The sequence below is a fragment of the Elephantulus edwardii genome, unplaced genomic scaffold (genome assembly GCF_000299155.1).
Source record: "Elephantulus edwardii isolate Elephantulus edwardi_28Jun2011 unplaced genomic scaffold, EleEdw1.0 scaffold00113, whole genome shotgun sequence".
NCBI classification, from domain to species: domain Eukaryota; kingdom Metazoa; phylum Chordata; class Mammalia; order Macroscelidea; family Macroscelididae; genus Elephantulus; species Elephantulus edwardii.
Genome location: NW_006399863.1, coordinates 8,876,487 through 8,904,027, shown reverse-complemented (window position 1 = coordinate 8,904,027; position 27,541 = coordinate 8,876,487). Strand labels below are relative to the sequence as shown.

The 27,541-nt window shown below is 43.4% G+C and overlaps 1 protein-coding gene across 1 annotated transcript in view; it reads right to left on the bottom strand.

The window, feature by feature from the left end:
• RFT1 (RFT1 homolog (S. cerevisiae)) overlaps positions 1-27,541 on the bottom strand; it is a 43,984-nt gene that overhangs the window by 7,367 nt on the left and 9,076 nt on the right. The window contains exons 4-10 of the mRNA XM_006892290.1: positions 26,627-26,816; positions 24,330-24,431; positions 16,803-16,940; positions 10,673-10,751; positions 6,433-6,483; positions 3,425-3,555; positions 2,221-2,365 (exon numbers count right to left, since the gene is read on the bottom strand). Coding sequence (XP_006892352.1) covers positions 2,221-2,365; positions 3,425-3,555; positions 6,433-6,483; positions 10,673-10,751; positions 16,803-16,940; positions 24,330-24,431; positions 26,627-26,816 — 836 coding nt within the window. The remainder of the gene's footprint in view (positions 1-2,220; positions 2,366-3,424; positions 3,556-6,432; positions 6,484-10,672; positions 10,752-16,802; positions 16,941-24,329; positions 24,432-26,626; positions 26,817-27,541) is intronic.

The window sequence follows — 27,541 nt, the reverse complement described above, 5'->3', positions numbered from 1 at the left end:
ATGTGAGGCAAAGCCTCATCATTCTTGCCTCCAAAGAGCACTCTGGCTTCACCCTCTCCAACATATTTGTTCATTTTCTTGGCTGTCCATGGGATGTTCAGTACTCTTCTCCAACACCACAGCTCAAAGACATCAATTCTTTTTCTATCATCCTTACTCATTGTACAGCTTTCAGATGCATAGCAAGTAATCAAAAAGACCATGGCCTGAATCAGACACACCTTAGTCCTCAAACTGACATCACTGCTCCTTAATAATATGGAGCAGTCTCTAACTAAAGATTTTCCAAGTACAATGTGTCTCCTTATTTTCTAACTGCTGGCACTTAGGGTGTTTAATTGTGGACCCAAGCAAGATGAAATTGTTTACAGTTTCAATCTCTTCTCTGTTCATCACGATGTTGCCCATCAGTCCAGTGTTAAGAATCTTTTTCTTGGGGAGCCCTGGTGGCCTAGTGGCAAGAAGCTGCACTGCAATCCCAGAGATATGTGGTTCGAATCCACCAGATGCTCTGCCAGAGAAGGAGGGGCCGTCTCCTCCTGTACCAGTCAGATCCGATTTGACGGTACACACACACACAAACAAAATAATAAAATTTTTTTTTTAAAAAAAATCTTTTTCTTGACATTGAGATGCAATCCATACAGAAGGCTGCCTTCCTTAATCTTCTGTAACAAGTGCTTCAAGTCCTCCTCACTTTCAGAAAGCAAGGTTGTGTCATCTTTAAATCATTAGGGACAGACTATATTACCTTAGAATTCAATTCACATTGGCTTTTAAATTGATGAGCTTATTATCAATACTTAAGATACCAAAAACTTACATTCACAATTATATAATTACTCTAACGGATTAATTATGTCTATGATTATTACTTATACAAGCAAGTTTTCTAACTAGGAAACAGTCTTCTCTCCAGATACTGTCCTGTGATGTTACAATAAAGGCCGTTCTTTGGTGACTATCTTTCTACTGGGGTACAGTTACTACAAAATGGTTAAACAAGCACTTAATAATGGCTTCTTAATGAGGTCTTCCTAAGTTGTCTGATCCAAATATACTTCTCAAAGCAAACTCTAAATCCCACAAAAAACTTACTGCCAGTAGAGTTGATCCCAACTCATAATGACCATGTCGGAAAGGGCAGAACTTCCCCACAGGCTTCTAAAGCCATAATCTTTCCAAAAGCAGACTGCTTCATGATTCTCCTGGGGGAAAGCTGGTGGGTTCAAGCAACAGACCTTTCAGCTAGTAGCTGAACACTTTATCCACTGCGCCACCAGAGCTCCTGACAGCAAACCCCAGGGAGATGCAAACTTCTCTACTGGTCTCACTGCAGTTGTCTCTTTAAACTAACAGACTTTGCTCTAGCGCAGAATATTGGCTCTTCTCCCTCTAAGAGCAGAAGTTTGGGTCCTATTATAATGGAGAAGAAACATGCCCAGGAACTTGTAAAGCTGCATTTGACATTGACACGGAGCAAGAGAAAGACATCTCCAGGGTTCCTGTCCCAGTGACTTGAGGACTTGAGAGTAACTTTCTGGGACCCATGACGAAACACTGAACACAGACTGGGAGCCAATGGTCCCGTACAATTTCAAAGTGGTGACACTCCCAAAGCCTGGATTCTGAGCCAGGAGATGAACAAATGTTATAAAATAAATGCTCAGTGGTGAGAGCATCAGGTGCTTCAAAGTCAGACACACACAGGACGTTTCTCTTTCAAACTGAGAGACACTAAAGCAAACTTACATTTTATTTGCCTAGATCAATTTTATTCTCTGCAAATAATTCTGGGCTATTCTTTAAAGGCTGTTATGCATCAGGCTATGAGATTTATGTGACACTGACTTCAGATGTGTTTAGTATCAAGTAGAGGCTCATTAGAGTCTGTTCTCTGCCTTCTCTTTCACCCCAGAGGGAGCAAAGGGAAAGAGTTGACAAAACACATTTAGACTTTAAGGAAGAAAGCCAAAGGCAGAGCAGAGTCTTAATATCTCCTCCAAGAGAGGCTGAGGAAGTGCCTGGGCTGGTGCAAAAGCCTCTGCCATTTGTATGACCTTGTGTGGGCGGAAGCAGCCTCAGGGCCCTGTCCACCAGGCCATTCTCCCTCTTTCGACACAGACCTCAACTTGTATGTGTCGAAGTTCTTTAATTTCAAAAGACTCGCCTATTTCTGTTCAGAAATCGGAACAAACGCATCAAAAGTCTTAGGTGTACCTGATCCTGAGCTAAGCATGGCGCCTCCGTAGATATCCAAAGCCAGCTGGGAATAGGCAAAGCCAAACACGGTGATGGTCAGGCCGGCCAGCAGGGCCAGCTTGAGCAGGGACTCCAAAACCATGGCGGCCACAGCAACGTCCTCCTGGGCCAGGGGAGAGGGAGGGAAGCTGGATGAGCCACGGGCTGAAAGAAAACTCCCCTCTTCCTGGCTGTCTTACAGACCCCTCGTTCAGCTGCTAGAGGGGTGTCACTGCTTTTGTATCTTCTGTTTGTCTCCACCTCTTAGCCAATGGAAAGAAGACAGTATGTGCTTCTGGAAGAAGATAGGTGGGGCTTGGATTTCAACTCATTTGGAAGAAATTATTTCAAACGTTGGTTAAGAAGCACTCTCTTTTTCCTGATATTCCTAACAGGGTATCAAGTTTCAATGTATGTTCTAGCCAGCTCTGCCACAGAGCTTCTCCTGACAAATTTCAACATTCTGATGTTACCATCAGTGCACATTTCAGAAGATATTTCTAAATTAGGTTGAGCGCTATACTAGTTTGAGAAATTCTGCATAAGCTGTTTTTTTGTAAAATGTCTCCTAAGATATGAAAGAGGCCAATCTAGCTTTTAATTCTGAGATGCAGGACACTGTCAACGGCTCTAGAAAAAGTGAAGATTCTACAACCAAACCTTCCTGGACCCAAATCCCTCGCCCTGTGTTTATCAACCAATCGGTGATTTGGACAGTCCTGGAGATACACAGTGGGGGTGGTGTGTGAATTCACATGACCACACCCTTTCCTCCTGTGCCCCAGGCCAGCCCTTTTCCAAGTGCTCCAGGCTTATCTAGAAGGTTCCTGAGAATCTGAAGATGTGGGGTAGAACTGTATTCTTACAGGTAAATGGAAAGGTGATTCGCACCTCACCAGAGCACTGCCATAGCCATAAGAGCACACTTGTCTGAGGGAGTTCTGAAGGTTGGATTAAAAATAAGGTCACAAGGAAAGTCAGGGGTGAGAGGAAGGTCCAGCTGGGAAGTAAAGAAAGGTCACGGCAGAAATGAGCCCAAGGACCAGCCACCACTCAGAACATCACAGAAGACTGAAATCTAGAAGATGTCAACTCAAAAGGAAGGGGAAAAGATGCCTCCACATCGCTATCTTTCAATGAGAGAGAGGACTACCTGGGGGAGTGACACAGAAACCAAAATTACCTGCTTCTGATGTGTGGCGCCCTTCTCCCTCTCCAGCACCTTAGCAAAGAATATGTAGAAACTCTCCTCTATTGGCTGGAATATCAGTCTGGCCACAAGGGAACCAAGATTATTCACTATATCATATACACCTAGGAAACACAAAAGGAGAAAAATATAGTTATACTGGGTTTTCTATTCCAATTTTCACAACAACATTAGAATTTGAGCCCTGATGGCCTAGGGTAAGAAGCATTGCTGCAATCCCAAAGGCACACAGTTCAAAGCCACCAGCTGCTCTGTTGAAGGATGGGAACTCTCCTGTGTGATTTAGTTCCTCTGAAAACCTGCTGGAGGGTCAACTATGGGTTGGTTCTAACTCAAAGGCACACAACCTCACTAAAATTTTATTTCCTGATGAAATGTTTACTTTTAATTGTGTATTCACATGCAGTTGTAAGAAATTATTATAAGAGGGGTCCCATGTACCCATGATCTAGTTTTCCCAAATGGTAACATCTTATAAAACCACAGTAACTCAACCAGGATCCTGGCATTGATACAGTCAAGAGACAGAACATTTCTCTCACCTCAGGAATCCACAGCAATTCCCATGAAGCTTATTAATGCAAAGTTAACTTTTCCTATTTTTACTTCTATTACTTTGGGATTATATTAAAAATAAAGATAAAGCAATCTTTTTTTTTTAAGATAAAGCAATCTTAATGAGAAAGAAAGTCTGCTTTGAGCATTATGCTTTTTTAAGAACTATCTAACTGGAATCAAGGGTGCTCTGGTGGCGCAGACGGCAACAGGCTGCACCGCTAACCCACCCTACTCGTGTCTCTGTCTGTGTGAATCTGCCAACTCCTCAGAAGGACGGGCAGTCTTCTCCCGCTGCCTGATGGAGGGCGACGGTGAGTTAGAACTCACTCAACAAGAGTGATTTTGAGTGTTATGGAGATCTGGTGGCGCAGTCCTTAAGCAACTGGGTTGCTAAACCAAAGGTTGTACCTCTCTGGCAGGTTGAATTCAACAGCGGCTCTGAGGGAAAAAAGTGGGCAGTCTCCTCTCCTGAGTTCACAGCCACAGAGACTCAATGGACGTCAGTTACAAGTTGGTTCCAACTCAACAACAATGGAGGCGTGAGTGATAGGGGATCAGACTGACAACAGCAACTTGAAAGATTAGATAGACACATTAAGGGGCAGAGTTGATGTCAGGGTGGGAGGGACGACTCAGAAAAGGAGGGTGAGAATGGTTCTAGAACTCAAAGTCATCAGTGTCACTGAACTGGATATTTTAAAAAATGCTGAATTAATAGGTTCAATAATGTATTAAATTAAAACAGATGAGGGAGAAAACAGTTTTTAAAAAAATGCTAAATTGGTGTATGTCTGGCTGTGTATATTCCCCACAACAAAAACAAAGCAAGCAAACTTTACATTTATTTATATAATTATTTATTTTGTATATATTTATATGCATATATGTCCTGGAGAGGGTGAAACCAACTTGCTCTATAGGGGCAAGAATTTCTGTCTTACATACCTTAGGCATGTTGCGAGAAGGGGCCAGTCTTTGGAGAAAGACATCATGTTTGGAAGGATGGAGGGAGAGCACAGGAGAGAAAGATCCCAGATGACGTGAAAAGACATAGTGACTGGAGTAATAGGGGCAGGTATGTTGGAGACAGATTGGCTCAGGACAAAGCTATTGAGCATAGGGTCACTATGAGTCACAAGCGACTTGACGGCACATAACGACAACAACACTTATACGAATATAAGTATATATATATGTTGTTGTTGTCGTTATGTGCCGTCAAGTTGCTTGCGACTCAGATGGGCAATCTCCTCCCGTGTGATTTACAGCCTCTGAAAACTCACTATAAGGTCATTTATGAGTTGGTTCCAACTCGAAAACAATGAGGTTTTTTTATATATATATTTTAAGGAGCTGGGAGAGGGAGTAGCCATGTTGTTCTGGTTGGCTCCTCCCAGGGTCTTTGGAAGTTCTCCTTGCCAGAAGGAGCATGGTGGTGTGAGTGCAGGAATCATGGCAAGTTTTTGGAGTCGGCTGCTTTTCTGGGCATGTGTTTGTTACGTGTAGGTTTGCTCTGTCCCTGGGAGTGAGGCTAGCCAGCCTGGGCCTAGGGTTTGAGCCAGGAGGTGGCCTTAAGGCGTTGCTGTACAGAGGTAACTCGTGGTTGCTGTGATGCTGAAGACTGTGACAGTGATGTGCCGATCGTGGTAATGGGTATCCATGGTGGACAGTGTTGGCTGGAGCTTCCCGACTAAATCAAGCCTGGAAGCAGGAGTGGCATCCACTTCTGAAACGGCTTGCCTCCGGAAACTCTATGTACGAACAGTGCTCAGGCTGTTCGTTCATAGGGTTGCTATGAGTCGTCTACGACTCGACAGCACAAAACAACAACATCTATCTATCTATCTATCTATCTATCTATCTATCTATCTATCTATCTATCTACATACACACTTATCTAAAAAATTACGGAGCTCTGATGATGTAGTCTGTACAGAGCTGTGCTGCTAACCCCAAAGCACTGCCTCTCTGGCAGTTCAAATCCACTAGCTGCTCCATGGGAAAAAAGTGGGCAATCCTGCATGATTTACAGCTTTGGATACCAAGTGGAGGGTCAGCTATTAGTCAGTTCCAATTTGATGGCAATGAGTTAGAGAGGGGTGTGTGGTGGGTGGTGGAGGTAAGGGGGGAAAAAGGAGGCAAAGGGGACTGACTTAACTACTTTTTACTTTGTGCTAGATGTTAGCAGCTCCCACCTCTCTAAGAGTTCTCCATCAGAGTCTGTAGGAAGTAGAGGGCAGTAGAGAACTCATTACATTAGAAACCATAGTCAATAATCTGTATATATTTACAAAGACCTCCAGTTAAAAAACAGCAGGAACTGAAAAATTAATTTTTATTAAATATATCAAACTATAAAGTAGTAGGAAATATCTACTAATAGTATCAACCTTTTGTTAAAACATTACAGAATCTCAACTTACCCTGATCCCCGAAATTTAACACATTCAAAAACGTCATCACATATCGCTCTCCTGTAAGTGAAAAAGCAAATAGTTAATCATTCAAATGCACATTAATTTGTTTCTTTTTATCTTACCATGTATCAACATTTCCAATACACAAATATTTTCAAAGGAGGAAAAAATTTGAAATAATCTGTTAAAAGACATATTCCTTATCTCACTGTTGATTTCCAGTAGTAAGTTACAAGGGAGATCAAATAGTGTGAGTATAAATTCTATGATATGAAAGAGACCTGTTTCTGTACAAACGCTCATCAAAAGGGTTCTCCTGGGGTGCTGGCATTTCTCCAGAGGCTGGCAAAGCTCTGGAACCCAAGTTCACATAGTCAATGCCTTCGAGCCCAGAACTCCACCCCTGCTGGTGTCTACAAAATATTGTATTATTCATGAGTGAAAAGTATAGGCCACTATGAAGATAGAATCTTACCTATTCTACAGGGTAAATTCTCACCTTCTAGTGACTTATTTAGGGAGCTCCGGCGGCCTCGTGGTTAAGAAGCTGTGCTACAAACCTGAAGGCACACAGTTTGAATTTGCCAACAGCTCTTTTTGGAGAAGGATAGGCAAACTTCTCCCGTGAGATTAACTGTCTCTGAAAATCCACTGGTGGGTCAGCTAGAGTTTGGTTCATCTCAGTGCAAACAATAGCAGTGATTTATTTAGAGGCAAGGATGCTGAGAAATCACCTCACATGCTTTGGGCCTGTTATCAAAGGAGACCAGTCCTGGAAAAAGGGAATCAGGCTTGGCAAAGTAGAGTAAGGAAAGGAAGACCCTTAACGATATGACAGCAACAGTAGGCTTAAACAAGAGAGTCTATGAGGATGGTGCAGGCCTGGGCAGGGTTTTGATCTGGGGTACATAATGGGGTCAATACGAGCCAGAGTCCACCTGGAGGTAACTAACAACGAGAACAGTGACTTGCTCGGTCATTTCAGTGGAAGGAAAGCATGAAGAGCCTAGGCACAGAGATAATCTCTTCTTTCAGCTATCTCCTCAGCCTTTGACTCTACTGTGAATAAGCCCCACCTGTAGCTCCGTGCTCACCCTTCTGGGCCATCTTGACTGCTCAGGTCTGTTTTTGGCAAATACTGATCTGATTACTTTAACTTCTGCTTTCACATCTTTCAATGATCCAGCTCTCAACATCTGCAAAAAGTCCAGGCTGCTTAATTCTGTATTCGAGGAGTATAGATGGTGAACAGAGGACCCTTGGTGGCACAGTGGTTAAACACTTGGAAGCTAAACAAAAAGAATAGAGGTTCAAGACCGTCATCGGGTTTATGTAAGATTCCAGCCTTCAAAGCCCAATGGGGCAGCTCTGTTCTGTCCTAAAGGGTCCCTATAAATTGAAACTAATTTGAGGGCAGTGGGTTTAGTTTGGGGTTTTTTGCTAGTTTTGGGTGGTGAGCAGTTAAGAGCTCAGTTGATAATTGAAAGCATTTGTGGGTCACACCCACTCAAAAGCTTTATTGGAAAAAGGCCTGGTAACTGTCTTCCTTGGAGGCAGGAGTGGCATCCACTTCCGAAACAGCTTGCCTCCAGAAACTCTATGAACTTGGAGAAACAATGGAAATTATACAAGTGTTCAGGTCTTTTGTTCATTGGGTCACTATGAATTGCTTACATCTCGACGGCACTTAACAACAACAATTGTCTCCCACAAAGATTACAGCCCAGAAAATCCTACAATGCAATTCTCCTCTGTTACATGGAGTCTCTATGAATGAGAATTGACTCGACAGCACTCAGTAACGTAAACCAACCCCAAGCTCTCTTTTTGGCTTCCTTTCACCATCACATTGTCATCCTGCCCTGCGCTCTCCCAGACTTAGTGTCTCCAGCAGCTCTTGAGTCAGACTGGGTGAGTAAACCAGCAATGCTCTCGGGTATGGATTCTTGTCTTCTCATTGCTGGAATAATTTTTCTACAGGGACTTCCTTGCCTTCTGGCATAACAGCCTATCTTTCTCAGATAGTGTAAGGCCCTGGAAACCAAGAGTATTTAAGAGGCATTTGGTGAAGGGTTCAATTTCTGAGCACAGCTCTCATGGCCATGTAGCAGAGATAACCACACATCAGTATGCATCTTGAGAGAGAGAGTAAGCTCACTGAGGCCAAGGCCTGTTACTCATTCAACCCTGTATTCTCAACTCCTGGCACACTGTGTTCAGTAAATGTGGGGCAGATGGGTAATGGCTTATTACGCTTTTGCTACTACAAAGAATTATTTCAACCTTTTCAGAACTGTGGTTTTAAAAGGGAAAAACAAAAAAGAACCTAGGCATCCCAGGTCAGGCTACTTATCCCACAGCTGAGGAGAGGGAGGACCCAAGGGGTTGGCCAGCACCAGGCCCCTTCTCAACATCCTTTCTCCACTTAGGGGGCCAGGATAGAAACACGAATCAAAGGGACAAAGTGGGAACAGTGCAGCTATAATGTGAATATTGTAGGCAGTCTGTCATTAAACAAGATGTTATGAATGGTTGGCTGGAAAAGACTTTGTAAACTTTTCACTCAAATCACAATTTAAAAAGGAAAAGAAAGAGGAACTTCTAATATCAAGAAGTTATGATGCTGTTGTCTTTGTTAGGTGCTTGTCAAGTCTACAACAGCTCACAGAGACCCTAAGAACAACAGATCTGAACCCTCTCCTATTCTACACACGCTTGTGATCCCTGACATGTTTGAGTTCATTGTTGGCATCACTGTCTCAATCCATCTTGCTGAAGATCATCCTTTCCTTGGCCAACCCTCTGCCTTTCCCCATTATGATGTCTTTTTTCCCCCCAGTACTGGCCCTTCCTGATAATATACCCAAAGTATGTGAGACAAACCTTGGCTATCCTTGCCTCTAAGGAGCATGCTGGTTACACTTCCTTCAAGACAGACTTGTTTGGGTTGGTTTTTTTTTTTGGCAGTCTGTGATGTTTTCAATAATCTTCTCCAGCACCACAATTCAAAGGCATCAATTCTTTTTGGGTCTTCTTTATTCACTACCCAATTTTTAGATGTACCCGAAGCAAATGAAAATACCATGGCTTGGATCAGGTGCACCTTATTCTTTAAACTGATATCCTTGCTCTTTTGCATTTTGGAGAGGTCGCTGACTGTAGATTTTCCCAATGCAACATGCTTTTTGAGTTCCTAACTGCTGCTATCAATGGGTGTTGACTGTGAATCCAAGTAAAATGAAATCGCTGACAGCTTCAGTCTTTTCTCCGTCTATCATGAGGTTGGTTGCCTATTAATCCAGTGGTGAGAATGTTTATTTTCCTGATGTTGAGCGTGTAATCCATACTGAAGGCTGTAGTTTAGTTTATTATCTTCTTCAGTAAGTGCTTCAAGTCTTCCTCACTTTCGGCAAACAATGATGTGTCATCTGCATAATGCATGCTGTTGATGAGTCTTCCTGATGTCCCATTCTCCTTTATATCGTCCAGCTTCTCGAGTGACTTGCTCAGCGTACAGATTGAATAGCTACAGAGAGGATACAACCCTGATACATACTTTTCCTGATTTAAAACCAAGCAGTCTTTCTTTGTTCTGTTTTGCATGTACAACAATAGTAAAAAATCTACTATCCGATTACTTTGCACATTAATGAGTGTGAGTTGGATAATAATAAAAGCTAAGGTGATGTGTCAACTTGTTGGGACCATGACTCTCAGAAGTTTGTGTAATGACGCATTTCTCTTGCATTTTGTCACCTGAGGTAGTCATCCTCCATTTGCACATAATGCGAGTTTTCACATCACAAACAAGTCACTGGAACCTAATCATGCCTATAAGTGAGGACTGTGTGTGTAATAAATCTACGAAAATGACTTGTGGGGCTTGGGGGTTAGGCTTAGATTCGGATTAAGCTGTTACTCATCACTGCAGGAGCCTGAAGTAGCTCAAGAACCTCAGTGACACTCAGTTTCCTCACCTGTAATAAAAGGGCTAAATCTTTCCTACAAGGCTGTGAAGAGATTTAGACTAAACAACATCAGTAAGTAAAGCATAAAACCAAATAAATGCCAGCTTCCCTCCTTTATTTCTAAAGCTCTAATGACTGAGGTTCCTCCGCCTAGGGGGAGCTCTGGACTGCATGCGGTTCAACCTGGGTGATCAGCAGCAGTGAAATCTCCATGTTTATACCTGACTGTTTATACCTCAATTTCCTGTCTGCTCAGAGAAACCTGCCCTTCTACTTACCTTCGGTCAAAATCTGCTTCAAGAAAGATTGTTTGAAAAAACTCCAAGTCAATTTGGCCTCTTTCCTATTTACGAACGCCTACAAGAGAAAACAAATCAGCCGATCAAACAAAGTCAGTCAGGCATTTCAAGTCTAGGACACAATGCTACATGAGTGGTAAACCCCAACTTAGACATACCCCCATTAATTCTTTCTTTTCAGAGAGCAGGGCAATGACTAAGTATGACAGAGAAGAACTGATGTCTTTGAATTGTGGTGATGGAGAAGAGTCCTGAACATACCAAGGACTGCCAGGAGAACAAATAGGTCTGTCTTGGAGAGGTTGAAACCAAGTTTCTCCTTGGTGGCTAGGATTTTGAAGGTCCATCTCACATACTTTGGGCATGTGGCCAGGAGGGACCAGTCTTTGGTGAAGGACATCATGCTTACAAGGGTAGAGGAACAACATAAGAAAGGAAGACCCTGGACGAGATGAACTGACACAGCAACTGGGCAATGGAGGTTGGTATGTCAGCGTCAGTTGAGACTGGCTCAGGACAGGGTTCTGAGCTGTTGTACATAGGGTCGCTCCGAGTTGTAGGAGGCTCAATAGCACATAACAACAATAACATACAGAAAATATTCAATAGATATGGGAAAGAACTTACACAGCATTTTTTTGCATCTTATTGTTTAATAGGAAGAAAACTGTCTTTTAGGCATAAGAACCTCCTATAGGAGCCTGCCCAAAATCCACAGCGAGACCCCTAAAGAAGAATCACCAGGGTCCCCTTAAAGGCCTGACAAACTGACTACATCGGACACACAGAGCTCGTGGTTAGTTCTTTCATAAAACTGTCTGCAGCAAGCTGCACCGCAGAACAAATTCTGCACCTTAAATCCATATTCAGTTGTCCAAGGTCCCTTTACATAAGATTTTGCTTGAATATTTCAATAGAAGGCCAGCCTTTTCAACTCAGTTTATTCAGTCAGAAAGGAGAGAGAAAGCAAAGGCAAAAACAAAAGACCAAACAAGGCTTTGATATGGTTCCAAATCCCCAGGGGGCCATCACATTGGCCAGAGAGGATAAGAAGGAAGCAGAGGTCAACCTTGCAAGAGAGGATCATCAGTTAGAAAGCTGACTGCATGGAGGAGGGGCCAGCCAACTGGTCGGGCAGTTCCCTCCACTTCTCTCCCCTCCACCAACTTCCTTGAGGAGCCCCTCCTTACCATGAAGGTATTCTGAGATCTCGGAATACTCAGTCTAGGTGATGGATCATTCATGGGGAAGGTCCCTGTATTTTCAAAAGTTCTAACTAACCCCAAGTGATAACTTTGAAAGAGTGGGATTTCCAAGAGTTTTTGGAAAGGGAGGGTCTTCAGGAGTGGGTCAGATTGAATTACAAAGGTCAAGTCTAAGGGAGCTCTGGTGGCCTAGTGGCAAGACGCTGCACTGCAATCCCAGAGGTACACGGTTCAAATCCACAAGATGCTCTGCTGGAGAAGGAGGGGGCAATCTCCTCCTGTACCAGTCAGATCTGATTTGACGGTACACATAAAAATAATGCAATAATAATTTAAAAAAAAGGTCAAGTCTACTCCACTTCTCCTCCTGGGTTAGCTATTGGAGTTGGCCCATGGGCAGGCCTAGAACCTGCTCTCATGGGGGGCCCTGCTCTTGGCCCAAAAAGCCATCTATGCATAACAACACTCTCTCACAGAAATCAAAAGCAGGTCACATTTTCAATTTCAATTGTCTGGTAGTTACAGCAAACAGTAAAAATAAATAGGTGATATTAATCTTAACATATTTCACTTAACCCAAAATATCGTTTCATTATTTAGTCAACATGAAAAACAAAAACAAAAGAAAGTGTGTAATCCTTTTTTTGTCTATACCAAGTCTTGGAAACCTTTGCAATTATATCTCAATTTTAATTTACCACATTCCAAACACCATGGTAAATCACTTAGGACAGGCCAAGCCTGGAATTCCCAAAAGCAAGGGTCATTTGCAGCCCCCTGAATCTCCCCACTCTATTTCTGAGCTTTCAGATATTAGGAGGCCAGGAGTGGATGCTCCAAAACTATGATGCCTGTAGGGCGTCACTGACGCCAGGGCTAGTTCAGAGCAGAAATAAATCTTCCCCAGTGAGAGGCAAACTGGGCCACAGGATGGATAAAGTAGGCCAGAGCCCTTTTCTCCAGAACAAGGAGCATCAGACCACTTACCACCACCAGGGGGCACTGTGGACCACACAGTTCCGTGAGTCCCATCCGCCCACTGCTCTGGGGGAGATGTGTGCTCTCACACACAACCCCTTTGGGAGGGTGCTTTGCGCAGCAGTGCCTGCACTCTTCATTTCAAAGGAAGCAAAAAGCTGTAGCTTTCCCATGAGGCTTCTGTGCCGCCTACTTTGTAAATGGTTTGGAAGGAGAGTGAAAACAGGACAGCCTATCTGATCTGAAAACTTGAACTTCAGGATTCCTCTTTCCTAATGCCTTCCATTTTAACGGATTTGCTGTTGGACGGAATGGCCATATCACTTCTACTTAATGGTCATTAAAGATATGGCAGTGGCAAGTTCGCTTTGGGTCTGAGTTTCTTCTCAGAAGTTATCAGCTAAGTGGACAGAAAGAGGAAGCAAGTTATTGGAGCTTTTATCACTCTGCTCAGAGGGGCTTTATCAATCCTTTCAAGCAGTTGTTCAAATAAAGTCTCTTTCACAAGAACTAAATTGCTGGAGGCTGCTTGGCTGTGAATTCTTCTAGATTCCCTTGAAGAGTATGCCATTTCCTAGCCCCATACGGACAGATAAACGGAGGCTTAGAGTAAGAAAAATGGTGAGTTGGGATTCCAGGGAAGGTCTGGAATAAGAACTGAGGCACTTGTCTTGTTTAACCTGAGTCATTTCTACGTCCCAAACTCTTCTGACTCAAGATGATCCTGTCAGCCACATCCTTGCTTCACTGACCTGGAGTTACCGTGGAATCTGAGGTCATGATCTTGTCCCTCTGCCCTCCGTCACCTCTACCACCCAACAACAGTGCTGCCTCCTCTTGGTCCACCTACAAATCTGTCTACAGATTAGACAGAAGGGCATCCAAAATCAGATGTATGATTTGGATGAATCATTTCACTCTTTTGAACCAACTTTTTTACCTGCAAAATGAAGACGAGATATAGCATATGGATTAAATGTAAAAAAAAATAAATAAAAATCCGTGTACAGTGCTTAGCAGAGAACAAGCATTCAGTCAATAGCAGATATTCCAAATGCTGTGGCTGAAGTTCAAATACTGTGATGCACCCCCTAAAGTCCTCAGGGGCCTTTGTTGGATGTGTGGCCCAACACACTCAACTCTAAAGATGAGGAGCCCAAGGTCCAGAGAGTCCTGCAGGCTTCAGTCTGTACCTGCTGCCTCCCCAAGCCCACAGGAAGCTCCCTGGGGCCCTGGAACCACCTCTCCTACATGCCCATGTCGGGCGGCACCAAGTATGACTTACTTAACTGTCTGCTGGCAGGAATGGTGCATTGTGCATAACAGATACACAATCTTTTCACAGCGGGGGCTTTCAGAGTACTTTCAGGGCAGATTGCTGAACTAAACTACTGAGTACTCACACCCACACGCTCAGTGTTTGCCTTGCTAAAATGTCCTAGTGGAAAGCGCTGCTGTTGGGGCAGCAGCAGGACAGTGGTGACATTATATATATTCTATACCATGCTAAGGTGCTAAACGTACATGCTCCGTTCTCATAACAATCTTGGGCAGAGATGCAATTATTATTACCCCTATTTGACAGATAAGAAACTGGCGCGCAGAATTTAATATAAATATTGATACTCCTTTTGCATTGTCTTTCTCTTTGCTTGTATTAACAGTCCAAATGACCCTTCCAGAACACTGCAGGGCAGACAGGTACTATGTAGTGTGAAAAGCCAGCCAGGCTTGATACAGGGGGTACTGGGGAGTTCTGGCAGAGGAGGAGTTTGTCTGCATTCACAGGTCTACTTTTTCCCAAAAAAAAGAAATCCCAAGTCCTAACCGCCAAAGCACAGTGGTATTCAAAGGATGTCAAGGTTATCTAGGCTAAAGGTAAGAGCTGATTTATAACAGTGGTGAATTCTTATCTAAAAATGAGAACATATCTGTCTTTGTTACACAACATCTGGTTTTTCTGGAAAAGCTGCCTAACAAGATTCTGGAAATTCTGAGAATGAAGATTGAAATATTACTTTTTCAAGTAACTGTGAAAGAGGACTTGGAAGTCTTATCAATGTCTAACCTCAAGTAAGCACAATAGTGATGTTAAGTGCCATCGTCTCGAGTACAACTCCTAGTGACCCTATGAACACCACAACTGACCCTGTCCCATCCTGTGCCATCCTCAGTGACATAGGTGATCATGTAACTGCAGACACTGTGTCAATCCTTCTCATTGAGGGTCTTCCTTTCTTTCACTGACTCTCTACCTTTCCAAGCATGATGTCATTTTCCAAGGAATAGACTCTCTTAATAACATGTCCAAAGTATGTAAGACTTGTGCAACAATGAATGCATATTTTTAAAAAATGAAAGTGGGGAGGGAAGGAGGAAAATATGCAACAATGAATGAATAAAAATCCAAATTTTCTGTAAACTTTCATTAAAATCATAATAAAAACATTTTTTTTAAAAAAAGTATGTAAAGACAAAGCTTCACCATCTTTGCCTCCAAGCAGCACTCTACCTACACTTTCTCCAAGACATATGTGTTTGTTCTTTTTTTGGCAGTTCATGGGGCACCCAAAACACTTCTCCAAGGGAGCTCTGGTGGCCTACTGGCAAGACCCGAAGACATGAGGTTCGAATCTACCAGATGGTCCTAGGAGCCATCTCCTCCTGTGCTAGTCAGATCTGATTCAACAGTCAACAACAAAAACAAAACCCCAAAAACTCATCTCCAACACCACAACTCAAAGGCATTGATCTTTCTTCTGTCATCCTTGTTCATTGTCTAGCTCTCAGATGCACAGCAGGTGACTGAAAAAGACCATGGCACACCTTAGTCTTCAAGCTAACAGTAAGCACACTACACTCAGCAAATAGGAACGGAAGGAAGGGAAAGTGAGTCAGCCCAAAAGGGAGCAGCTCACGAAGCTGCTGAGCAAAGCAGTATATACAATATCTCATGTGCAATCTCGTCCCATGTAAGGAAGCACAGGGCCTAAAAGGGCCAGGAAAGAATAATAGTAAATGGACTAACAGTTAAGTTGAGAAAAATATATGAAGCCTCACTTCCATACCTCAGCATCTGGAATCCTCTGTGGTCCTGTTAAGTGGGTACATGAAAGGGTGCTCTGAAGGCTAGCCAATTATGAAGTGGTCATGCCTACTCTCCTAGCATTCTGTGCTAGAGGCAGATTGAAGGAAAGTCAATGGACAGGACAGAACAGACAAGAGTAGAACACATTGGTCAGCTCCCATGCTCTGCTGGGATTAAAACCCTCCAGGCTGCCGCCCTCATCTCACCTTCAGACAAGGGCTTAATCACCAAGCCTCTGTTCCTCTATGCTAAAATGGAAATAATGTTAGTGTTTGCCAAACAGAGTTATTACAAGCAATAAATAGGCCACGCAAAACATTCAGCACTGTAGTTCTCACCTGAGGGCAAGTTTGTCCCCCAGGAATACCTAGCAACATTTTTATTTTATTTTATTATTTTTGTGTGAGTGTACTGTCAAATCAGATACGACTGGTACAAGAGGAGATTGTCCCTCCTTCCCCGGCAGAGCATCTGGTGGATTTGAACCATGCGCCCCTGGGATTGTAGTTGCAGCTCCTTGCCACTAGGCCACCAGAGCTCCTAGCAACATTTTTGGTTGTTATGGCTGACATAGCGTGAGTCAGGGGTACTAATGGCACCTAGTGAATAGGGGTCAGGGGTTTCCCTAAATATCCTATAATGAACAAGACAGTCCCCATAACAAAGAATTACCCATATCAAAAGACAGTCTGGCCCAGGACATAGAAAAGAACTCAATAAATGTGAGCTAAAGTCAAATTCTCTTTATCATTATAATTGTGAACCAGTCATAGTTTCATTCTCTCAAGGACAACTAGTACCTTGATTAAAAAGATAAAAGACCAAATGCATTACTTACCGCACTTCCTGTAATAGTGGGTAATAGATCCGTCATTCTGGAGATAGGCAGAGTTTGCCGCTTGCTGTATTCTGGGGAACCCAGTAATTTTGTGAAGTAAATGACATAGCAGAGCACCAGAACTGTGGTATAGAAAAGCTGAAAGAGAGAGAGAGAGAGAGAAGACAAAATGGGTTTCATTTAAATGGTTTTAAATGTGCTTATAAATTTGACTTCAAAGGTCAATCAAGAAACAACTATTTTAACTGCACCTTCAACTAAGCTATGTTTTCCCTTCTGGAAAACAGCACCATGCGCCAGGCCCCATCCCCACGGCAGTGCCTCCACAGAAAAGGCAGCCAGTCCTCACCTAACAGAGAAGATAAGCCTTCTACTGGCGAGGAGGGGATCATTTCCACAGCAGACACTCACAAGCTCAACAGCCCCAGAAAAGCATATTCTTAAAAGAACAGATTAGAAGTGATATATGATTGAGTATTATGGTTAGCACAGGAATCCAGAATTAAGGTTGCATAGAAAAGCGTACTCGGGGTGGGGGATGGGGGGAAGGGACGTGGGAATTGTATACTAATGAAGGAATTTTTTTCTTTTTTTTTCCCCTCTCTTCGGAGGGGGAAGCAAGCTGGTGGGGAGGGGTAGGAAGGGAGAAAATTGCGGCAATGAATGAATGGAAATCCAAAACCTCTGTAAAAAAAAAAAATTATATAAAAAAAAATTTTTTAAAAAAAGGTTTGTATTGAGCCAAAGGACCCACTTTCCCACCCAGATATACCCCGGGAGAGTCCCATCTCCTGTGTGCTCATATCTAGGAACCTGCCGTCATCTGGGACTACAGTTTCCATTAAACCCGGAAATCTGTGACATTTATGATTACAAAGCAGAATCAGTTCCTGGCTCTCCTCTCCTCCAGCTTAGGGGCGGGACAGGAGCTACTACAGGATAGGGGAGGGGGAGGGGAGAAAGCAGAGATAAGAGAGCCTCACCCCGCTCTCCACCCCGTGCTACACTTGATCTTAGCCAAAAGGCCTGGAAATGATCCCTCCACCCTCCTCCACCCATCCTGGAAAAAAAGGATGGCTTCTGGCCAGGAACAGCTGTCCCGGGTTTTGTTTGAAGGTTAGGCAAGAGGATCCAAAAAAGCACTTCACAAGTTCCCTTCTCTCCTGTCTTCCTCCACAGAACAGCAGTGCACATTGGTTCAAGAAGGAACAGGAGGCCAACTCTGGTGGCCTAGTGGTAAGAAGCTGCACTGCAATCCCAGAGGTGAGGGGTTCGGATCCATCAGATGCTCCGCTGGAGAAGGAGAGACAATCTCCTCCTGTACCAGACCAGTCAGATCCGACTTGACGGTACACACACCATCACCCTCAAAAAAAAAAAAAAAAGAAAGAACAGGACCTGCAGGCCTCATTTTGAACCTGAAACTCTAAGGCTACACCTGTAGTCAAGGCCCAGTACAAGGAAAAGGCATCTCAGCTGAGCAAGTTTAGGCACCTTTGCTCTCCAAAAAGAGCCCTGGGGACATAGTACAATACATGCCATTCTGCTGAAGCTGGCAATTCAAACCTACCAGCTACTCTGAGGAAAAAAGATGGGCAGCCACCTCAGGTAAAGATTTATAGCATCAGAGACCTGCTGGAGGGTTACTCTGAACTGAAATCGGCAGTGGGTTTGGTGTTTTGGTTTGGGCTCCCTCCTCCATTCACACCTGAAGACAAATACATTAAACACCACCTTTTTACTGGCCCTCCAGCTCCTTAAGACACACTACACTGCTGAAGCCAACCTCCTCAGAGCAAGTGATTCCCTTCTCTGGCCCCTATCCTGGCCTCTTCCATCTTCCTCCTGACCAGAGCCTTTGGGAAATAGTACCTATGGGTACTCTCAATGCAGAGCATTCTAACTACATAATACTCCCTTTCTTTTTTCATTGAGAGAAAATTCACATAAAACTCACCATTTTAAAGTTGCATAGTTTTTAGTACATTCATAGTGTTATACAATCATAACCACTATTTAGGGAAGGGGAGGGACAGAGAAAGAGAGGAAGACTTTCAACCAGGAGAGCTGACACAGTGACCGCAGCAATGGGCTCGAGTGTGTCAGAGATTGTGAGGATGGCACAGGATAGGACAGGGCTCAGATCTGTCGTTATGGTCGTTTATGAGTTGTACTTGACTCGATGGCACCTAACAACAACAACAACATTATTTAGTTCCAGAATGTTTTCATCAGCTCAAAAGCAAAATCCAAGGTTAGTCCCCCATGAACTCCTTTCCCCAGCAATCTGCTCCCTGCCTCTATGGACTTGACTATTCTGGATGGTCTTATGTTGTTACTGCAGTTGTCACTGCTATGTACTACTGAGTCAGAACCGACTCACAGCTGACCCTCCAGTGGGTCTTCAGAAGCTGTCAATCACACAGGAGCAGACTGTCCTTTTTTCTCCCAAGGAGCCACTAGTGGATTTGAACTTCATGCCTTTGAGTTGGCAGCTCAACTTCTTACCACTAAGCCCCCAGTGCTCCCTGGATAGTCATAGAAATGGAATTACACAACATATGGCCTTTTGTGCCTGGCTTCTTTCACTGAGCACAAAGATTTCAAGATTCATCCATGTGGTAGCATGCATGTGTCCTTTGTTTCTTTGTTACTGCTCAATAATACATTGTATGGATATACTGCATTTTTAATCCATTAGTTGAGGGATATTGGAGTTGTTCTCACTTTTTTACTATTGTGAATAGTGCTGCAAGGAGAAGTGAGTTTCTGTTTGATTCCCTATCTCCAGCATTTTTAATCCATTAGTTGAGGGATATTGGAGTTGTTCTCACTTTTTTACTATTGTGAATAGTGCTGCAAGGAGAAGTGAGTTTCTGTTTGATTCCCTATCTCCAGTTCTTTTGCGCATATATATCCAATTATTTAACGGTAATTTTATGTTTAACTTTTTTTTTCTTACGAAACGCATTGTTTATTTTCCGTCAACCTTATTTCCACTTTTTAAGGCAGTTTACGACCATTCTGTGGTGGTACCCACCCACTCAGTGGCCTAAGCAGTGGGTGCTGCAGACCAGTCTTCAGTTGCAGGCTGAGCGCTCCAGTCTTCAGTAGGGAACTGCTGAATTGGCACAGAGGGACGTGGACGCCTTCGGACCAGTCTGTCACTTCAGGCTGAGTAGCAGTGAATTCAGGAGCAGGGGCAGTTCATTCTCCCTGAAACTCCTCCTTGGTCACAGCCTTTTCAGCAGCAGCCTGCTCTTCCTTCTCAATCTCTTCCGGATCTCTGTATAAGTACAGATTGAGCATGACCTCCCACGGCTGCTCCCGGGAGATCGTGCCACGCATGCGCAGGACTTCCCAGGCCAGCATCCATCACATCAGACCCACAGAGTGAGCTCCCTTGTTGGTGCACGGGATAGCAATGTCTACGTAACGCAGAAGAGAATCTGTGCTACAAAGGGCAATGGTGGGCAAGTTAACGTAAGATGCTTCTGTCAGAGGCTGGTGGTCAGCCCTGGGATCAGTAACCACCAGAATACGAGGCTCCCCGGAAGGCTGCCTGGATCTGGTTAGTGAAGGTTCCAGGAGTGAAGCGCCCGGCAATAGGAGTGGCCCCAGTAGCAGCAGCAAACTTCAGAACCGCTCTCTGGCCTGTATTTCTGGAGGAAATCACACTGACATCAGCTGGATTTTCAATGGCAACAATGGCGCAGGCAGCCAAGAGCAGCTTCTCCCAGGTCCTCTTCAGGTTTATGATGTAGATGCCATCACTTTTCCTTTTGTAGATGTACCGATCCATTTGGAAGTCAAGGTTGGTGCCACCCAAATGTGTTCCTGCTGCAAGGAATTTGAGGACATCCTCCTCCTTCATCTGCAGGACATCAAGGGCTCCAGACATTGTGGAAGTTTCCCCTTTAAGTTACGACGGGAACCAGAACAACACCATATGGGCCCTTGTGTGGGGAGCGCGGAAAGGTATGTTTAACTTTTTGAGGAATCAGCAAACAGCAGCTGTGCCATTTCATAATTCCACCACAATGGACAAGGGTTCCTATTTCTCCACAACCTTACCAAGAGTTATTACTCCAATTGATGTCACCAATTGTACAGAAACTGCTATTAATTTAAAGTAGTGTAACTTCTTATGCATCAGAAAGTTGGACAATGACTAAGGAGGATAGAAGGAGAACTGAAGCCTTTGAGCTGTGGTGCTGGAAAAGAGTACTGAATGTACCATGGACTGCCAAGAAAACAAACAGATTCATTCTGGAGAGAATGAATTCATTCATTCAGGCTGCTCCTTGGAGGCAAGGATTCTAAGGCTTCGTCTGACATACTTTGGATATGTTGTAAGGAGGGACAGGTCCTTGGAGAGGGACATCATGCTGGGCAGAGTGGAGGGACAGCGCAGGAGGGGAAGACACTCTATGAGTGGATTGATTCGGTGACTAGGGTAATCGAGAAGGATGTGTCAGAGGCAGTGAGATTGGCACAGGATAGAGCAGGGTTTACGGCTGTTGTACATAGGGTTGCTATGAGTCGCAAGTGACTCGACCGCACATAACAACAACAACAACAACAGTGTAAATTAGTTTGAATTTGTGTATCTTTTGCTGTATATATATTGTCAACAATAACAAAGAAAATTTAGAAAGAAAAAAAAATTCTAGCCATTTCAGTGAGTGTGAAATGCTATGTCACTGTGGTTTTGATTTGCAGTTCCCTAATGATGAATGAAAGAGAGCTCTGGTGGTCTAGTTGTAAGAAGCTGCCACAATCCCAAAGCCACAGGGTTTGAATCCACCAGTGGCTCCAAAGGAGGATGAGTAATCTTCCATGTGATTTAACATTTCTGAAAATCCACTGGAGCTGAGTTGGTTCCAACCTGATAGCATATAACAACAACAACAACAATGACTAATGAAGAACAATGTGGCATCAGGGTTGAAGGATGACTCATTAATAATCTGCATTATGTACACAGCAGAACCCTGCCTGTAGAAAGTGAAGATCTGAAGTACTTACTGAAGAAGATCATAGAACACAGCCTTCAATAAGATTACATTTCAACATCAAGAAAACAAAAATCCTCACCACTGGACAAATAATACAACATCTTGATGGATGGGGAAAAGATTGACATTGTCAATGATTTCATTTTACTTGGATCCACCATTAACACCCTACCAGTCAAAAACGTACTGCATTGGAAAACTCTGCTGTCAAAAGACCTGTCCAAAGTTCTAAAAAGCAAATATGTCAGTTTAAAGAGTGTGTGCTTGATGCAAGTCATGGTCTTTTCAACTGTTTCCTATGCTTCTGATAGTTGGACAATGAATAAGGAACGTCAAAGAAAGAATGTTTTTGGATTGCGGTGTTGGAGAAGAATATTGTAATCCTAAGGACTGCCAAAAGAATCCACAAATCTTTCTCGGAGGAAGTGCAACCAAGATGCTCCTTAGAGGCAAAGATGGTGGAACTTCACCAACATATTTTGGGCATGTTGTCTGGAGGGGCCAGTCCTTAGGAGAAAGGCATCATGCTTGGAAAGGCAGAAGGTCAGCAAAAGAGAGGCAGACCTTCAATAAGACAGATTGACACAGTGACTGTAACAATCGGCTCGGGCATGGCGGAGATGGTGAGGATGGTACAGGATAGGCGTAGTTCAGAGCACTGTTCACAGGGTCGCTATCAGATGTAGCTGACTCTTAGAAGACAGCTCTAGGGACAAATGAATAAAATGTATTTGAAATGGAAAAAAAAAGATGTAGCTGACTCAACGGCATGTAATTAACAATGACGACTAATGATGTTGAGCATCTTCCCTGTGCTTATTGGTTACTTGTATATCATCCTTGAGAGAGGCTTATTTAAGTCCTTTGGCTATTTGTCTTTTTGTGAGTGAATCCAAAGAGTTCTTTCTACACCCTGGATTGACTCTTTTATTTCACAGATGATCATGTTTTGAGTAAGGACAAAGGGTCAGTTTTACAAGGAGCCTAGAAGCTGGCAGAAGCAGAACAAAGGGGCATCGAAGGTCCTTGTGTGGAGCTCACAGGCTGCTCTGAGGTGTTGATGGTATTTTAACCTCTCTCATTGACACTAACAGAGAATTTACCAGAGAAGAGCTCTCAGGAGTCTAATAACAAGGGAGCAAATAAACGCAGATGTGGCCTTGCTGACCTATGAATCACCATAAAGCCGGAGTGGGAATTAAAGACAATCATAAAGTCATTATGCAAGTACCTTTCCCAAGAAAGGCTGATGAATTACCAGAGGACTCTGTGGCTGTGTTTTCTGAGTAGGGAGAGTGCATCAGAAACAATGAGCTATGTGGAGAACTGCAGTTCTGGATCCAATGTTGTCTGTTGTTGTTATGTGTCACTTGCAACTCATGGTGACCCTATGTACAACAGCTCTGAACTCTACTCTACCCTGAGCCAACTCTATTATCTCTTACACACCTGCTCCCATTACCCCAGTCGCTGAGTCAATTAATTTTATCCAGCACCTTCCTCTCTTTTACTGTCGCTAGTCATTGTCCAGCTTTCTGATGCATAGCAAGTAATTGTGAAGACCATGGCCTGGATCAGGCACACCTTAGTCTCTAGACCAACATCACTGCTCTTCAGTACTTTGGAGAGGTCCCAGACAGCAGACTTTCCCAATGCAATGCAGGATAAATAATCACAGATGACATCTCAAAAACTTAGTTCTTTTACATTATTAATTTTAAATCTAGACCTTCTGTGTTTTATAAAAATATCTGTGGTTTTGACCTATGGCTTCAGAAAGATCTGCACATAAATCAATACTCAGAATTGTAATTTGTCCTCCTACACATTAACAAGAATGACAAACTTCTTCGTAATATAAGATATTCTAGTGACTATCTGACCTCCAGTTTCATTTGTTTAAAATAGCAATTTTACTGCAATTATATTTTTATCAACAATTATATTTTTATCAACTGAATAGAAGTAGAATATAATGAGATGGAAAAGAGGCCAAAATTGCTAAAACCGAAAATTGTACCTGAATCAAATGAAACTGATTTTTTTTCCTGGCCTCTGAATCCTGTGAGATTACAATCTGAGTTTAAGACAGACTTGGCAGAGTTTCCTCCTATTCTGCAAACAACTGATTGAAATTCAGGGAAAATAACACACATGCAATTTGATTCCCACCCCACCCCCTTACTGCCTTTTTCTCTCCTCTACAAGACTGTCATACAGTCAAAGATCAGATTGATTCTGGATTTGCCCTAAGGAGGGTCGAAGAGGAGTTTTTTTGATGTTTAACAAAAGAGCCCAAGTGTGTGGTCTCCCCAGGTCCTGGGAACCCCATGGTGTCGCTGTTTGGATGTGGCAGCCAGAGCAGCAATCTCAGGTCAGCCCCCAACGCTTCCCACATTCCTCACGTGCATGAAAATTGTGACTGTAAATCACACAGCAGGGAAAACAAAAAGAAAACACCCAGTGGAGAAATAAACCTTACACATAAATGAAAAGCCATGCCTCTTACCTGGGCCACAGAGAAAATGTACAGTCCGCAGTGAGGCCAATAGAGCACGAGAAAGGCTGTCAGGACACTCTTGAGGATTACGGACAGGCTCTCGGCAATCACCTACAAAGACGTGGGAAAGGGTTCACTTTATAAAGGTAATTCAGAAACAAAAAGGTCACAGACATAAAACTAAATTTTAAACAAGAAACTTAGTATAGTGGCTACTGTGAGCATGAGATGGGAGGTTGCCTTTGGGTGAACACAATCACTGCAAATGTTTTCTTAGCCTGGACAGCAAGTTCATGAATCTTCTGTATATTACCTCACTTTTAGGTTGACATGTTGCTTATATTGTTCTGGATTGAACTGTGTCCTTGAGAAACTTATAAATCCTAACCCTGATACTTGTGGATAGGAACTTTGGTGGCCTCATAGGTAAGGAGGTGCGCTGTCAACCAAAAGGCACACAGTTCAAATCCCCCAGTTGTTCCACAGGAGAAAGACAGGCATTTTCCTCCCGAGGAACTTATAACCTCTGAAAATCCACTGGAAAGTCATCTATGAATCAATTTACAATGACACAAAACAACAACATATATGTGGCTGTAATACCATCTGGAAACGGAATTTTCTTTGTTGTCTTAAAGGGGCTGTATTACTGTAGAATGTGTCCTAAGCCAATCACTTTGAAACATGAAAGGAGGAATTGTTGTAAAAGAAGCAGTTTAGGTAAAACAAGAAGCAAGGACTTGGAGAGAACAGAGGTCCCAACGAGAACACCCAGGAACCAAGAGTCAGAAGCTAAAGAGAAGGATCTTCCCCCACAGGCAACAGGGAGAGAAAGCCTTCCCCACTGCCAGTGCCCTGAATTCAGACTTCCAACCACCTCACTGCAAGGAAGGGAGCCCAGGTAGCACAATGGTTAATACTCAGTTCCTAGTTTGATGGTTCAAACCTACAAGTTGCTGTAAGGAAGAAAAGATCTGGTAACCAACTCTAGGAAAGAGGTCTGTCAAGGAAATCTTTTGGGGCAATTTTACTTTAGGCTTGTTGATAGGAGAGGCTATTCCTTGGAGAGAGACAATATCATGCTTAGAAAGGAAGAGGGACAGACAGCCAAGGAGAGCAAGACCCTCAACCAAGTGGAGTGACACAGTGATGCAGCAATGGGCTCAGTGTATCAGAGGTAGTGAGGGTGACACAGGCTAGGCCAGGGTTCAGATCGGTTGTTCACAGGGTCGCTATGAGTGGAACTCAGCTCGATGGCACCGAACAACAACAACAACGGCAGCAGGAGCAGCAGCAGCAGCAGGGTCATTGTGAGTCAGTACTGACTCAACAGCAAACAACTACTGTGAGAAAAGTTATCTACTGCTAAAGTTATCTACCTACTTGAGGTATTTCTGTAACAGCTGCATATTTCTGTTACAGCAGCACTATGTATCTTACTCACACTCACTGTAGGTATATTTTTATTTTTTTTAATTTCTTTTTTATTATTTTTGTGTGAGTGTACCGTCAAACTGGATCTAACTGGTACAGGAGGAGACTGTCCCTCCTTCTCCAGCAGAGCATCTGGTGGGTTTGAACTGCACACCTCTGGGATTGCAGTACAGCTTCCTGCCACTAGGCTACCAGAGCTCCGTTGTAGGTATATTTTTTAAAAAAATAAAAGTTACTATCAGTATCTAAATAAACAGAATCTCTGGGAAAATACGAAAAATCTTTATAGTCTTAAATTCTTCTCTAAACAAATTACAGGGAGCACTGCTGGCCTAGTGGTAAGAAACTGCACTGCAATCCCTAAGTCTTGTGGTTTGTTTTCGCAGTTTGAATCCACCTGGAGAATCCTGAATCTCCTGGAAAAAAGATGGGCAATCACCTCCCATGCAATTAATGTGCCTCTGAAAACCTGTTGGAGGGTCAGCTATGGGTTGGTTCTGACTTAATGGCACACAATAACAACAACAAAGGAATTACTTCCTAATGGCAGCCTGGTTCTCACTAATATAGAGACTACTCATCGTTCTGCCTTGCAGCAGCTAGTAGCCGTGAACTGCCAGAGCTGTGCACCTTTTTGGTTAGCATTGCCACATGGTACCAACTAAGAATAGAGAAGAGATAAATTTTGGCCCAGCTCATCTGACAAATTTAAGTGAACTCAGCGTGATTAAAGTTACCTTCTTCCAAATATTTTTCTAGATGCAAATCAGAAGAAATTATTTCCTTGTATAAAAAGCATATTTTTTTAAAAAACTACCCACCCACTCTTGTTCATTCTTCACAAGCCCGTTCCAAGCAGAGGACACACAAACCTTGAGCTTAATAAACATATGCGACTGTGCCAAGACCCACAAGGGCTCGCCCAGAAGTTCCACCACGGCTGAGAGACCAAACAGCACCACTCCAGCTCCGTAGTGGGGGATGACATCCGGATCAGGCACTTCAAGCAACTGTAACCAGACCCAGCCCAGGAGAAAGGACCAAAACACACCCAGAGGGACTCTGGAGGAAGGGAGAAAAACAACAAATACATATTATCATAATAGCAACAGCCACTTACTATCTGCCAGGCACTGTGATTCAGTCTACCTCTCTGATACCTCATGGTGATCCTCTGTCATTGCCCCCAACTGAAAGATAAAGAAACAGAGGTCTATGGGCACTAGATAGCTTAGTTGAGCAAGGACAAAGACTGGACCTGAGTCCAATCTGTCCATCTGGAAGCCTTTACTTGTATTCGGTTTTACTGACTCAGTATACACAAGGCCCAGGGACACATGCCTGCTGCTGTGCATGACTGACAGCTAGCACACATCTGGTTCCTGCTCCCTAGTGAGCATCAGCCCGGTGCACGTCCTTTCATACAGGCACCATAAAGAGCTGAAACAAGGCTGGGTGGCGACATCATCCCTTTAATAGACGAACACCCACCAGCCTTATGACAGCCATTTCCATGAGGCAACAGGCGCTTATGCAAGGGCACTTCTGGGAAGCAACTTCAGCTACCAGCCCTCCCTGTGGGGAACTACCCTCAGAAGAGCCATAATGCTTTTCAGTTGATGTACTTGGTCTCCAACAAAATTTTTAAAGGCTCAAACATCAACTTAACAAAAAGTGAAGAAAGATATAAAGAAACCCTTAAAAGGTTCTCAGAAAAATACTAAGACTAAGTGGTAGTTAAGAGCTCAAAAGGTTCTACAGGAGGAAAAGAAGAAGAATGAAAATAG